The sequence below is a fragment of the Coccidioides posadasii genome, chromosome 1 (genome assembly GCF_018416015.2).
Source record: "Coccidioides posadasii str. Silveira chromosome 1, complete sequence".
NCBI classification, from domain to species: Eukaryota; Fungi; Ascomycota; class Eurotiomycetes; order Onygenales; family Onygenaceae; genus Coccidioides; species Coccidioides posadasii.
Window position 1 is genome coordinate 6,056,450 of NC_089407.1, and position 14,885 is coordinate 6,071,334.

Genomic DNA, 14,885 nt, shown 5'->3' on the forward strand with positions numbered 1-14,885 from the left:
CACGTCCATTCGACCGGGGGAAAAAGTCAAATCTTCCAATGTCGGCAGAAGCTGATTGATGGGAAATCCTGTTTTGCAAGCCAGGGCGAAAATATGCTCAAGAAAATATCACGGATATCATGAATTGCAGAGGTCGGGAGGAATCGGTGGGTCTGGTACTCTGGGGTTGGACTCCACTCCTGGGCTGATCAGCTTCGGTGAGACCGCAGGGGTGAGATAGGGACAAGTTCCTCATCAGTCGCATGTTGTTTCCCAGGGATGCTGCCCGAACTTTTGTTTTGCCTTTACTTTAAACCAGTCTGAAAACAAGGAAATAACCAGGATCCTTTGGACTGAATTTGCACCGCCTGTCCTTCAAAGTTTTTCCAGAAATGTTCTGTTGCTGCCAGCCTGCGGTTATTTTCGTGTTTGCTTGGTTTGCGCGAGGCGTTTGTTGCTGTTTGCGCTGTTTGCGATGCCCAACATGTTCTGTGATTGGTGGATACGGGGCGGCACAGGTTCTTGGCGCGTGTCCCGGCAGGATGGATCCCGGTGGAGCTTCGCCAGCGAGTCGGAACCGGTATCGGTGCCGATTTGCCATTTCGGTCTCGTGCCCCATTTAAGAGTGGACTTCATCCCAGCCAGACCAGACAGACGGGACATCAAGCAGCTCAGTTTGCTGTCATTAAGAGCTCACAGTTCGACATATACCAAGTTTATCTCGGTCGATTGTAGCAAATTTTTTCGAGAAGGGAAAGGCCGCTTTACTGGCCCTGTAGGTCTCCTTGTCATTGGCCCAGACGTAAAGCGCTAATGTCGGTAGGATAGCACGCGTTTTGTGCCATCGGATGGCAATGGGCTCCTTAGAACTCCTTCCCTTAGAGCTTCTCATCATCGTCGCAAAGGAGCTCTCTCTGAATGATATAGCCAACCTCCTCAGAACCTCCAAAAGGCTTTCGCTACTCCTAAAGGATGAGTTCTACCGCGAAGCAGTCCTCAGGGACAAAGAAATGTATCACGGCCAGCCTGTGTCGCTGATTCAAGCCGCTTGCTTTGACCAACTGGCTTCTTTTGAAGCTTTGCTATATCTGACAAATGATATCAATCCCCCAATTATCAAGCTAGATCAATACCCGGTGTACGATTCCAGAGCGCCGCATCGGGTAATGGCTCCTAAGGGCGTCAGGAATATCACGATTCTTCAAGCGGTGTGTTCTCTTGGAAACGAGAGGATGGTCAAGCTTGTTCTCGACAACGATGTCGACACCGAGGTGCACAATGACCGGGGGTTTACCGCGCTCCACCAATCTGTCCTCCTAAATCAGACGTCCATCATAAAATTTCTTATCGATGGCGGCGCTGACGTTCGAGCATTGCACGGCAGCTGCAATACCCCCTTGTCCTATGCTTTCCAGTATGGGTTTCTGGAAGCGGCAAAAATGCTCGTCAAGGCGGGCGGAGGAAATATAAAGCTTCCTCCCGGTCCCAACAACCCTCTTTCTCATGCTGTCACGTACGGACGGCTGCAGATCGTAAAAGAGCTTCTCGAAGCGTCTTCGTCCTATTTCCCAGAGCCATGTCTCACAGCAGCTCTTCCAGGCGCCGCTAAAACGGGCAATGTCGATTTAGTTCAGTACCTCCTTGATGCAGGCGCTAAAGCCACTCCAGACGCCTTGGGTGAAGCTTGTGGAATAAACAATTTGGCGATGATACGATTACTTATTGACGCTGGGGTGGACGTTAGAGGCCGTCTGCAGGATGGCACCACTGCCCTCTATAGCGTTTGGAGCATGGGTGCGGCTAAAACGCTCTTGAACGAGGCACCCAACCTTGCAACTATCGTCGCAGCCGGCGGGCCGGCTGTAGACCGAGTGTACGGATTATGCGATGCCGAGAAGAACTCGGAGATAATACCTCTTATATTGCTGTTGCTGGAAGTAGGTCCACAAGAGCAAGTTTTCGGCGACACCCTTCTTCGTCAGCGTGCTATTCACTACGCCGCCCAGCACGGCCATGAACCTGTCCTAAGGGCGATTCTGAAGAAGCAAAGATGGCAAGTATTCACACGGAGTGACACTGGCCGCACAGCCCTGCACTATGCTACCTCATCTTCATCTGATTCGAAATTAACTTGCGTGCGGCTACTCGTCGAGGCCGGCGTCGACATTTTCGCTGTAGATCTACAGGGCAATACCGCCTTGCAGGGCACATTCCACAAGGAGCGTCACCCACTAGACGTGGCAGTGACCCAATACCTCGTGAATGCCGGAGCTGATGTATGCCACACGGCGGAGAACGGGGGAACAGCTCTCCTAGATGCCCTCCGCAACCAGGATCCCGAATCGGCGTTGGTCCTCATCGAAGCGGACTCCGATGTCTCGGCTGAGGATGAAAAAGGAAGGCGACCGTTACACCACGCGGCAAAAAGAGGATATTTCCCGGTTGCAAGGGAGCTGATCCGACGCGGAGCAGAGATCTCTCCCTGCAACCGTAAACAAAACACACCATTGCATGTGGCGATCTATCGAGGTTGGAGAAAATATAAGGAGCAAGAAGAGTACGTGAAGATGGTTGAACTGGCGATTATCCGCAGGCATAAGTCGCTGGATCTGGACTTCGATTCGGATTCCGAGACCCTACGCGGGAACGGTCATCTGGCTGTGATCCAGCTACTCTGCTCTCTGGGTGCAGACCTGCACGTCAGAGCCTCCAAGCTCGACCTCACACCACTCGATCTTGTCAGGATGCAGAGGTATTACTGGGAGGAATTTTCACCAAAAGGTCGGTGTGTGGACGGGGAAGAGACAGCGTTGGATCTATGGTGGAAACTCGGCACATATATCCACTGGCAAAACAGATTTATCTTAAGACGATGAAATAGACGCGTCAGAAGAGGTGGGAGGCTCCTCTGCTTGGGTGGCCGCTGATAATCTCCCCCCCTTAAGTTCGGATCGATCGGGGGCCGCCTTAAGAGGACGTGCATCGAAAATTGCAAAACCAATCAATTCATTTGCACTGTAATAATAGAGCCTTAGCTATAGAAACAGAGTATAAATTCTATCGCCAAACTTATTCAATAAATGCCGTGGTTGAAGGATTAGTTAGTTAGGTGGAACAGGGATGGTTATTACATCATCCTGCTCTCAACAAAATTTGGCGATTTTCGCAAATTATTTCGCCAACAAACAACCAACTTGCGAGAATGCCGCCTGCTCTCTAATTCCTTTCTTTCATTCTCTCCAGTCTTCACTCCTTTCCTTTACGTATACACATGTCCAGGTATAAGGACTTGAGATATTCTGGCTGATCAATAATTGTTTTTGGGCTTTTGTTTTATTTCTTGCATTCAGCCTGCGCTCAACCACCACAACGATCTGTCCAGATCAGATCCCTCTGCTTCATTAATGAATGTCGGCGGGTGGCGAGCATCTCAAAGATGAAGTGCGATTCCTCCAATTTATAGGAATAATGTCCAAAAACACAGCTAACTGTTGTTCAACAGGGTCAACGGTACCAGGTTGTCGCCGCCGGCGCAATCGCGGGAATGGTCTCGCGGTAAGAACAACATCGTTTCCCTCCTTGAAGACACACACACACACACATATATCTATATATATATTATAAAAGAGGAAACTATCGTTTCTAACTATTTCGATGCGCTTAGATTCTGCGTCGCTCCTCTCGATGTCGTGAAAATCCGACTCCAGTTACAAATACACTCCCTCTCCGACCCTCTCTCCCACAAAAACATCCGCGGCCCCGTGTACAAAGGCACCATATCGACCCTAAAAGCCATAGTCCGAGAAGAAGGCATCACAGTGCGTCCACCAACCTCCGATAAAACGAAGGACAAAAAAAAAAAAAAAAAAAAAAAAAAAGACTCATGGCTAACATCTCCCAGGGCCTCTGGAAAGGCAACATCCCCGCCGAACTCCTCTACATCTTCTACGGCGCCATCCAATTCACAACCTACCGCACCGTCACGCAATCCCTGCACACACTTCCACCCCCATACCGCCTCCCCCAACCCGCCGAATCATTTGTCTCTGGCGCCACCGCCGGCGGCATCGGCACCTTCGCAACCTACCCCTTCGACCTTCTCCGCACCCGCTTCGCCGCCCAGGGCAACGACAAGATCTACCCGTCCCTTCTCACCGCCATCCGCACCATCCACGCGCACGAAGGCTCGCGCGGCTTCTTCCGCGGCGTCAGCGCAGCCGTCGCCCAGATCGTCCCCTACATGGGCCTCTTCTTCGCCACGTACGAGAGCGTGCGCGTGCCCATCTCCGCGCTCCATCTGCCCTTCGGCTCCGGCGACGCCACCGCGGGTGTGATCGCCAGCGTCATCGCGAAGACAGGAGTGTTCCCCCTCGATCTCGTCCGGAAGCGCCTGCAGGTCCAGGGCCCGACGCGCTCGAGGTACATACACCAGAATATCCCTGAGTACAACGGGGTGTTGAGCACGATGAAGATGGTCCTGCGTGATGGCGGTGTGAGGGGCCTATATCGCGGGTTGACGGTGAGTTTGATAAAAGCCGCCCCCGCAAGCGCCGTGACGATGTGGACGTACGAGAGGGTCTTAAAAATATTGAAGGAGATGAACCAGGAAGCTATACAGTAGTGGTTCGATATGTTGTACAGCCGTTATTTCCTGTATAAATTCCGGACGAATATTTATTTCTACGTAATAGACTTTATGATATGGGGGGAAAACTCCGTATATAGACAAGAATGCTACGGGTAGCCATGCTGTTGACACAATTGACCGGTAAAATTTTTGGGTAACATCTTTCACAACTTCAGTAGCATACTCACCTGGAACAAATGGCCAATTGTAATTTGTAAATTTATTTTCTCCCGCATAAATCGACGAACCGCAGAGTATTAAAATTACGTACGGATTGCTTTTTCATCAAGGTGAAATTATCAAATGTTTGTACTGGATATCAACTTTATCGTCTCTGACAAAGCAAAAAATCAAAGTATTCTGGAGTAAAAAGGCGGGCTCCCAAACAAGAGACGGACAAAGTGGGTTATCATGATCATGCTTAGTACTCAACGCCATCGTCAACCTCAGCCTCCAAGCTGTCGCTGGCGACTTCCTCGTAGTCCTTCTCCAAGGCAGCAAGGTCTTCACGGGCCTCAGAGAATTCACCTTCTTCCATACCCTCACCAACGTACCAATGAACGAAAGCACGCTTGGAGTACATGAGGTCGAACTTGTGGTCAAGACGGCTCCAGGCTTCGGCGATAGCAGTTGTGTTGGAAAGCATGCTGACGGAGCGGTCAACAGGGGCGAGCTCGCCTCCGGGAACGCGCATTGGTTTCTGGAAGTTGATGCCAAGCTTGAATCCAGTTGGGCACCATTCAACCAAGTTGAACGATGTCTTGGCCTTGAGCGAAGCAATAGCAGCATTGCAGTCGCGGGGCACGACATCACCACGGTAGAGGAGGGCAACAGCCATGTACTTTCCATTGCGGGGATCGCAGACGACCATTTGGTTGTTGGGCTCGAAGCCTAGAGGGAAAGTGGGAGTTAGCAATCAGACCAAAGAGGCTGGGGGAAGAAGAGGGAGGGTCATCTACATTGGAAGGTCAAGTCATGAACCTTGAAGCTCTCGTGAGAGCTGCGGTTGCTGGAGACAACTGGAGCATAGCTGATCAGAGGGTAGTGAATACGAGGATACGGCACCAAGTTGGTTTGGAATTCATTCAAATCGACGTTCAAAGCACCGTCGAAACGCAAGCTAGAGGTGATGGAGCTGACAACCTGGGCGATGAGACGGTTAAGGTGCTCGTAACCGGGGCGAGGAATGTCTAGGTTGCGGTGGCAGATATCGTAGACGGCCTCGTTGTCGACAAGGAAGGTGCAGTCAGAGTTTTCGATTGTGCTGTGCGTAGAGAGGACGGCGTTGTATGGCTCGACGACGGCAGTGGAGAGACGAGGAGCCGGGTAGACAGCAAATTCAAGCTTGGACTTCTTGCCATAGTCGGTGGAAAGGCGCTCCAAAAGGAGAGCACCGAAACCAGAACCGGTACCACCGCCAAAGGAGTGGAAGATCAAGAAACCTTGAAGGGACGAGCAGTTGTCTATTATCGGGGAGGCGAACGATCAGCAAGCTGTCCAGAGATAACATTCCAAAAAAGAAAGAGAAAAGCAAACAAAGGGGTGTTCGTTACCGGCAACGCGACGAATGCGATCGATGACGCTCTCAACCAGTTCCTTTCCAATTGTGTAGTGGCCACGAGCATCTAATACCCGAATTAGCCCATTTTCCTTATCTCCACGCCAGAGCAGGGCCATTGGAGCGTACAGTTGTTAGCAGCATCCTCCTTTCCACTAATCAACATCTCAGGGTGGAAGAGCTGTCGGTATTGGCCAGTGCGGATCTCATCGATGGGCTAAGACGACGATAAGTTATTCTTTATTCCTTCAATGGAAAGCATTTCAAAAAAAAAAAAAAAGAACAAGAAACATTTTTGCGGGTGACGCACAGATGGATCCAGGTCGACGAAGATAGATCGTGGGACATATTTACCGCTTCCGGTCTCAGTGAAGAAGGTCCCGAAGGAGCCGGCTTCGCCAATGTCGCTGGCCTCAGGGTCAGGGCGACCATCAGCCTTCAATCCATGTTCGAGCAGGTACCTAAAAGCAACCAAAGCGAAAAAAAAAAGAAAATTATTAGCGAGACATGGTCAGCCAATGGGTCGAGAGACGCAGAGGAGGATGTTGGGGCGAAAGAGCGGTGAAAGGGTGGTGGGATAGGTTCAACGGACAATTCCCAAGCACTGTTACCGAGCTGGGTACCAGCCTGGCCGATATGAATATGGCAGACCTAAATAAGAAGGAAAAAAAAAAAAATAAAATAAATGGTTAGCATTGGGGATACTGGCAAGGTTGGTGTGGATTATTCCTTTTTTTTTTTTTTGGGGGGAGGGAGGGGAGGGAGGGAGGGGGAGAAGAATAGCAGAGCACGGTCGCATCAGGGATGGGGGTGCAGAAGAACATGGAAGCCGACTCACCTCGCCTCTCATGGTGTGATGAATTGGATCGCGTTGACAGGGAGGCAGAAAGCGTGGCGACGGACGAGCAGCGAAAGAGAGAAACAGAGATCGAGATGAGAGATGATCGAGAGAAAGACACGAGACTGGGCGGTGGAGAGCGAACTTGCGGGAAGCAACGCGGATGGGCAGGCGGCGAGGGGAAGGAGAGGAAAGAGGGAGAAGAAGAAAGAGGCGAGGAGCGAGCGAGCGAGAGGGAGAGAGGGAGAGAGCGAGAGGGTTTCAGGAAGGAAATGTTGTTGTTTTGGCGCTGGAACCGTGCTCTTTCCCTCGACGTGTGCGTGCTAATGCCCGATCAGGAATGGTGTCAACACAACCCCCGTAAACAAGGATCCCCCCCCGCCAATCAGCATCCGCCGCCGTCCACTAGCTCCTTCCCCCCTTTTTTTTGCTCCCACTCTTTTTTCTTGCTACCAAAACAAGCAAAAAAAGGCTTTCACAACTGGCTGGCGATCGCGCCTTCTGCTCGAGGGAAGTCGACGCTGTCTTTTCCAACTTGAGCGCTGGAGGGCCCGCATTGTTGACAAACTTCCCCTTACGGCCTGCAGCACGCTTCTCACCCTCGCAGCCACGCCGTTTCCCGAAAGGGGATATATATATATATATAGGGCTCGAGTGCCCCAATACAGAAACGGTTTCCCCTCCAACGCCAACAACCCCCCGAGCTCCCTGGAAAGTCGATCCAGCGTCCACTTGAAGAGCGAACTGTGTTCAGGGCCACCTCTCATACCACAACGTCTGCGAGATTTCTACGGGAGTTCGATCGGGTATAACAACGCCGCCAGGTGTGTGTCCGAGACTGCAATACGGGAGTACATATCACGTTCATATTTCGTGCCATCGAAGGATTATATAGGTGATGCCATCTTGGGATTACATCGGCGCAGCAATCGGATATTTTACCGGGCGGCCTCCTTTTTGTGCTTTACTGTAGTACGTCCATCTCAGATGGAGGTGACATTTTTTTCTTCTCCCCAGTTGTCAACCGGACGACTGTCAAAATACACCAAACATATAACATTTCCCTTGACAAAAACGAGCCTTCGGTGACGGTAAGTTCGTTCTGGCGACGGCCAAAGGGAACCCCGTGATGAGCAAAGGGACGAGTCATCCTCCGGGGACATTGCAGCACGCCTACCCTCGTAGAGAACGCTGTGAAGATTATTCTATGAATAACCCTTGGATACCAAATGTATCGGCGACAAAAAGCTTTCTTTTCAATTTTTTTTTTTTTTTTTTTTTTTTTTTGGTGTATATAATTAGAAGCGCCCCCGGCCCATCTGCCTGAAAGCCAATGGCCCAGCAGAGCGCATGTTGTGGGAGGGAGTTACAAAGATCCTGCGGTGAACTCAAGACACTGGCAGACAGACAGCACTATCCACACCCCCCCCCCCCCAACAGGGTCTCAGAGGGCAGTGGAACATTCTGCCCAGCCAGGAGAGAGAGACAAGAGCCTTTCATTCGCCGATGCCGCTGTGAGACGGATCGTGCTGTGCACCGCGAATGGGAAAAAAATTCCCTGGATGGACCAGCATCTTCTTCTTCCACTGGTCCCCAGCACTTCCTTCCCTCGAGAACTGCCAACCACCCGGCGTGACGAACAAGCCGTTAAGTCCAAGCCTGAAAGATCTATCGCAACTGGGGAGGCGGTGTGTTCGTGGCGATAGGCGATCTTCATACCTGCAGTCTGTGTATGATCAGCTGCACGTGTTTTGGTTTTTTTTTTTTCCAAAGTCCACCTCCTCCAACGAGATGGGACAGGGGTTGAAAGATCTCTTGGCAAGGGCTCGGTAGGTCAAAGAAGTGTGTTCTGCAACGTGTCGGAGCGAATAGAACGAGACCTTCCCGACGCATTGACCAATCGTTAAAAAAAAAAAGGTTGCATGTGGATGCAGCGTCAATGCAAATTATGCCGTGGCATTTGACAAGTCAAGATTGCAATCGCTGGTCGGATTCCCAAGACCGATTCGGAGAAAACAACCAGAACCTTGACCTTGGTCCGGCGGAGAAAGAGAAGAAGGAAATGAAACGGCCCCGCCCGACTCGTCGAAGGCCCGCGAGATGAGATTGAGCTGACGATTGCCCGCTGTGGCACCCGTTTCACTCCTTGATGCTCCGCCCAAGCCGCCTCCCAGACAGGTTTTTTAAATTTTTATATGTTTCTTCTTAACGCGACGCGCGGTGATCCAGACCCGCACGCCTCCACCGCGTCTCCACCGAAAGCGCGAAATCCCTCGTGCCAAGATACGCCAAGACACACCGTTATGCTTATTTAAGCCACCACACCCGTGCCGGACCGGGCAGGAACCTGTTTCGCCAGCCATGGAAGCTTCTTCTCCTTGTTCGAAGTGCGCTTCTTCATCCTTGTCGTCCTTCTTCTCTTCCTCTCATCCTTCTTCTCTTCCTCTCATCCTTTTTTCTTCTTTTTTTTTCTCATCTTCTTCTTTGGATTTCTTCCTTTTTCATACTCTTTCATTCCAATCTTCTCTCTCTCTCTCTCTCTCTTTTTTTGTCGTTGTTGTAAATAAGTTTCCATTCAAATCCTGCTCTTCCTGTCCATACCTTTTCCGTCTCTACCGTTTCAAAACCTTCGTTTCCCATCGTCTGGTTCCGCCACTGATATTCGAACCACTTCTGGTTGAGCAGCGCTCCATCTCACAACTAATCGTTCTTCATCTACCGTGCAGCTGGTCATTCACTCAAATTATCGTGCTCGTGCTTCTATTCCTCTTGGTGGACCCCGTCAGATCGACGATCTGTCGGTTACATACATCATAACGGCCCCCCGGATCTTCAACACCACTCTGACACACTTCGGGGCCTTTTTTCTTTTCCTTTTTTTTTTTTTTTTTTTTTTTTTTTTGTTTGGGTGGCGAACCATTCAACGGGCATTGATTCAGAAAGAACCTATGAAAGTGGGATCTGAGCCCACACAGCCAGTTGAACAGAGAAGTTAATCATGTCAACACCCGTCTACGAAGGCCCTGAGCCCAGCTACGGGGCCGATCACAGGCGTCTCGAACATGGCCGATCATCGACCGACGAGACGATAGTCGGCGAGAAAAAAGCAAGCGGGGACAATGGTCGCCTTGGAGTCGATCCGTCCCTCAACCCTCACGATCCGGGGCTTCGTTCCCCGTCCAAGACCCGGGAGGAGGCCCATCGCCTGGACGACGATCTCGCGGTGCTGCAGGCGGAGCGACAGGTCTCCAGGACCGAAGGTGAGGCCGAAAGGGCAGGACGCGCTTCGTCGGTTCACAGGTCCCGGTCACGCCGGGCGGAGCCGGTGGACGAGTTTGATGCCGCCACCAATCCCCTCCACGAGCAGAGTGCCGTCTTCAAACCCCCGGAGAACCCTACCACCAGTTTCGCCCGGTTCGTGAAGAAGGTCCACAACTCCAGCTTTTTGGTCCGTTACTTTACCTACATCACCCCGCTGGTCCTGATCCTCCTGATTCCGCTGCTGGTCGGCGCCCTCGCCTTCCCGGACGCCGATGTGGGAGGTGTGAGCCTCATGTGGTTCGCCGTATGGCTAGAGATCTTCTGGCTCACCCTGTGGGCCGGACGAATCGTGGCGAAATGCATCCCCGTTCCCGTCGGCATTGTGGCCGGCGTGTTCACTAACAACGCGAAGAAATGGAGGGACCTCGCGAAGCAATTGGAGTTTCCGGCGACCCTGTTTTTCTGGTGGCTTGCCGTGGAAATCTCCTTTCTTCCCACGATGAAAAACCACCACATCGATGGAAACAAGGCAACCAAGCACTGGGAACTCGTCGTTAACAAAATCATCATTTCTATTTTCGTCGGAACGACGCTCAATTTCATCGAGAAGATCATCATCCAGCTAATTGCCATCAGCTTCCATCTCAGGACGTATGCGGATCGAATCGAGCTCAACAAGTTCCAGATCGGCAGCTTGACTAAGCTTTACGATTTCTCCAAGAAGAAAATCACCATGGAAGATCGCGACTTCGAAGAGCAGCCCAAGGATGGGCGAAGCTCTGGCACTCGAACTCCCATGATGTACGCCGATAGAGCCACAAGGGTCGCCAGGGAGGCGCTCCACAAGGTTGGCGACGTTGCTGGCGCTGTTGCCGGTGATTTTACTGGAAGGAAAGTCAACAAGAGCAACCATCCCTACCAGGTTGTTCTCGCTCTGCTAAACACCACCAGCGGCAGCCAAGTCCTTGCCCGCAGACTGTACCGTACTTTTGTTCGAGAGGGATTTCAAACTGTTTTCTCAGGCGACTTGAAAGCGGCTTTTGAAAATGACGACGAAGCCGATGCGGCCTTCAACATGTTCGACAAAGACATGAACGGGGATATCTCGATGGAGGAACTGGAGGCTGTCTGCGTCGAGATCGGCAGGGAACGAAAGTCAATCACGGCGTCGTTAAAAGATCTCGACTCCGTCGTGTCCAAGCTGGATGACGTTTTCGTTTTCATCGTGGTGATCATTACGATTCTAGTGTTTCTATCTCTCATCTCGACCTCTGCTGCGGGTGTGCTCGCCTCAGCTGGGTCCACGCTCCTCGCGCTCTCCTGGCTCTTCTCTGCTACCGCGCAGGAATTCCTCCAAAGCATCATCTTTGTCTTCGTGAAACATCCCTTTGATGTTGGTGACCGCGTCTCGATCTACGGCAACACCGGAGCCAATTTGACGGGAGACGATTATTTTGTTAAGGAAATTGCCCTACTCTACACCGAGTTCAAGAAGATGGAAGGTCACGTCGTCCAGGCTCCTAACAGCTACCTCAACACGCTGTTCATCCTCAACCAGCGCCGCAGCGGTGGGCTTGCCGAGGCCGTGCCAATCATCATAAAATTCGGCACCACTCTCCAACAAATCGACGCTCTCCGTCAACGCCTCCTCGAGTTTGTCCTTTCCGAGAAAAGGGAATATCAGAGCAAGGTCTTGACCGAGTTGAGACAGGTAACCGAGAATTACTCTATCACGCTCAATGTGGTCTTCTTTTACAAGTCCAACTGGCAAAATGAACTTCTCCGTCTGCAACGCCGAAACAAATTCATCTGCAATCTGATGATCTCCCTGCAAGAAGTGGGCATTGAAGGGCCACGCATGAACTTGGTCGGTTATACAACGGATCTACCTTATCATGTCGCGCAAGGTGGATCAGCGCAGCCCACTCCTACTGGAGACGAGTCATCCAACTCGCCGCCACCGCCACCAGCCGCGGATCCCCAGCAGCTCGCCGAGGCTCGTGATGCCCTAGGTGAGCTTGGCGGTGGATATTCCACCGGCGTTTATCCCCGCCCATCTATCCTCCGTCGTCCCGGTGCGTCGACACGCGGTCGTGGCGATTCGATAAACAAGCATGTCGATTTTTCTTTAGGCATGTCTGAGCTGAGCTCTGCCGACATTATGTCGGACGTGTATGCCGACCGCGAACGGAATCGCGTAGACGATATCATCCGTTCTGCTAACCGCGAGAGTGCCGAACGACGCATCCAAGAGCAGCAGGAACGTGAGTCCCTAGAGCGTAGTAGGTCTCAGCAATACCGCCCCTCGATAGAATCCCATCGCTCTGGTATGGGAAGCACAACGTCTTCGGTCCACAGGAACCGCTTCTTCGGCCGGCTTGGAGGTCGAGCGGGCCCACATCAGCATTCGCAGCGAGGATTCCAGGGTGACGATGACATGATGGAGCAAGGCCAGTACGCTGGTTTACCGACCAACCCGGAAGAATCTTTGGCCAAGATGGATCCTCGGACGGGCAACGTCTCGTCTCGGGCTGTGCATGATGACGAGTTGGGCCGGCAGAGGACCGGGAGTGACGCTGAGCTAATGCAAACGCAGAGTTCGGACCGGGTGAGCGAAGAGTATGAAATGGGTAGACTTCGTGGCAGGCCGTGAGCGCTAAGGCCCCTGCTTTTCCTAACACTTCATCCTCCTCCTTTTTTGGGAATGCAGTTCATATACTCCTATTTTTTTCGGGGCCCTCTTTGGAATTTTGAACGCGCTCTGTGGCATAGGTTTTTTTTTTTGGTCCTGTGATCTCTCTTCTTTTGCAGGCTCACAAAATTCTTCACATTGCACATATCTATTTGGACTTGGTTGGGTTTTTACATTTTGGATTTTCTTCTTGGTTTGTTTCCTTTTTCTTTTTTTTTCCCTCCCATTCGCCGTGTATCTCAGGCATAGGGCTGCTGTTTTATACCCCCCATATTGACCTTCTGAAAAGGTGTCATTTTCCTTTAACTGTTGGTACTGCATCTCAAACTCCATCTCGGGCTACATGGCAGCACCGAAAAAGAAAACCCCTGCACCTGCGTGCACCAAAAAGGCATTTGTTTAATTTCACTTTTATTCAATTTGTTTTCTGGAAACTAGCTTTCCGTGCAGTTAAATACATTACTTCAAATGCTGGATGAAATATTTTCTCGGACTCTCCATTGTTCCAAAAAAAAAAAAAAAAAAAAAAAAAAAAAGAGAGAAATGGACTCCGTACAGTACATTGGTCGGGTTCCGTGCCTGCGAGCGCCTGGAGATCCTTTTCAGCATGGCAATCCCAGGGAATTGATTCTTTGGGATTTGCGAACTCCGTCCGTCCACCACGTTCAAAGAAGCTCACGATGGGCAGCGGCATGGCGTCCACCAGGGCTGGTCGTTTTCGAGATACATATGCATGCGATCATGATATGTGGAAGTGTATGCAAGTATGTATATGTATTCCTCCTAGCGCCTTGGCATGTCGGATTCGCGTGGAGGAAAAGGTGTGTAATCTATGCGTCACGGCGCTGTATTGTGCTGGAATAGTGCAGTAACAGAGATACAACATTCGGAGTACTCCGTACATAGACGGAGCAAAACCGTTTCCCTCCCCCGTACGGAAGTATACGGAGTGCGCCGGAAGGGAGGAAGCGAGAACGAAACAAGGCAGCAGGTAGGCCTGACGATGCTGTGTTGGTTTTCTTCTTTGGGCTACTGGAGCACGTTTACGTGGCGGACACCTGATGATTTGTCACAAAAACGAGCCAAAAATCCTTTCTAGTTATGTTACATATTCCATCCGAAAAGTTGGCGGAGTTTGTGTTGGAGGTAGAAGTATGTACGTATAAACTCACACACCCATGGCACAGGGGCATTGTGTAAAATTCCCCCTTGGCAACGCTGTGCGGGGAGAACACTTCTCCCGAGACCTGATATATATTTTTATCAACCTTTGCTTCTCTCGAAGCACGAGCACAGGAAATAGGTATGTAGAGAATCGAAAGGGGGAGGGGGGAAGAACAGCTGGTGGTAAAAATAGCCCCCAACTTGTCGCACAGTGGAACAATACAGGAAAAGAAAGGAGGACAGCAGGCGAACTCTAAATAAGCATAATCTTTATCTGGGGGGGAAGTAAAATTACAGCGCCTTCCAGAACGGCCCGGCCGGAAAGAAAATGTGCACCGAAGAAAGCAGCAGCAGCGAGCACGAGGATGCCACGTGAGGGCAGTTACCGCTAGTAACGTTACCTGAACCAGGCGCAGCGGAATGGCCGCGATCCGGCTTCCGTTGCCAGTCGGCCAATCATAGCGCGATACCGTATTATGTAAGACACCTCCATCGTAACAATACTCTTTTCGTAACATCGGTACGGAGTACATTTAGCGCTGCTCCCATACATACTGTACGGCCGCCTGCCCAGCAGCGCAAGGGGCCCGCCGCGGCGAGCTGTCACAAGGCGAGAAAAGGGCCTGGAAGGTCCCCGGAACCGGGCCCCCAAACGAACCCTAAAAGCCCAACCGTACCGAAGGCCGGCTCTCCACAACACCCCCCCGGTGTCAGATTCAGTTCAGCACCGGAAGCTGCGTCGCTGCCGGCTCCGAGTGGGTAACTT

General features: G+C 51.4%; 4 protein-coding genes across 4 annotated transcripts; 3 read left to right on the top strand and 1 right to left on the bottom strand.

Moving 5' to 3' along the window:
* Positions 1–827: 827 nt before the first annotated feature.
* Positions 828–2,940, top strand: D8B26_001768 (uncharacterized protein; the record flags this gene model as incomplete). Its single annotated transcript, XM_003065739.2, has 1 exon — positions 828–2,940. One exon carries the CDS (start codon positions 828–830, stop codon positions 2,853–2,855), a length of 2,028 nt encoding a protein of 675 aa, XP_003065785.2. The 3' UTR covers positions 2,856–2,940.
* Positions 2,941–3,178: 238 nt separating this feature from the next.
* On the top strand, positions 3,179–4,689 carry TPC1 (mitochondrial thiamine pyrophosphate transporter). Its single transcript, XM_003065740.2, has 4 exons — positions 3,179–3,420; positions 3,482–3,534; positions 3,644–3,797; positions 3,881–4,689. Exons 1-4 carry the CDS (start codon positions 3,388–3,390, stop codon positions 4,598–4,600), a joined length of 960 nt encoding a protein of 319 aa, XP_003065786.1. The 5' UTR covers positions 3,179–3,387; the 3' UTR covers positions 4,601–4,689.
* Positions 4,690–4,794: 105 nt separating this feature from the next.
* On the bottom strand, positions 4,795–7,240 carry D8B26_001770 (uncharacterized protein). The gene is made up of 7 exons (XM_003065741.2): positions 7,003–7,240; positions 6,757–6,815; positions 6,475–6,625; positions 6,294–6,381; positions 6,160–6,231; positions 5,566–6,069; positions 4,795–5,497 (listed from the first exon to the last, which is right to left on the bottom strand). Exons 1-7 carry the CDS (start codon positions 7,012–7,014, stop codon positions 5,028–5,030), a joined length of 1,356 nt encoding a protein of 451 aa, XP_003065787.1. The 5' UTR covers positions 7,015–7,240; the 3' UTR covers positions 4,795–5,027.
* A 2,760-nt stretch (positions 7,241–10,000) lies between these two features.
* D8B26_001771 (uncharacterized protein) lies at positions 10,001–13,700 on the top strand (the record flags this gene model as incomplete). The annotated part of the gene is made up of 2 exons (XM_003065742.2): positions 10,001–12,871; positions 13,644–13,700. 2 exons carry the CDS (start codon positions 10,001–10,003, stop codon positions 13,698–13,700), a joined length of 2,928 nt encoding a protein of 975 aa, XP_003065788.2.
* Positions 13,701–14,885: the final 1,185 nt, after the last annotated feature.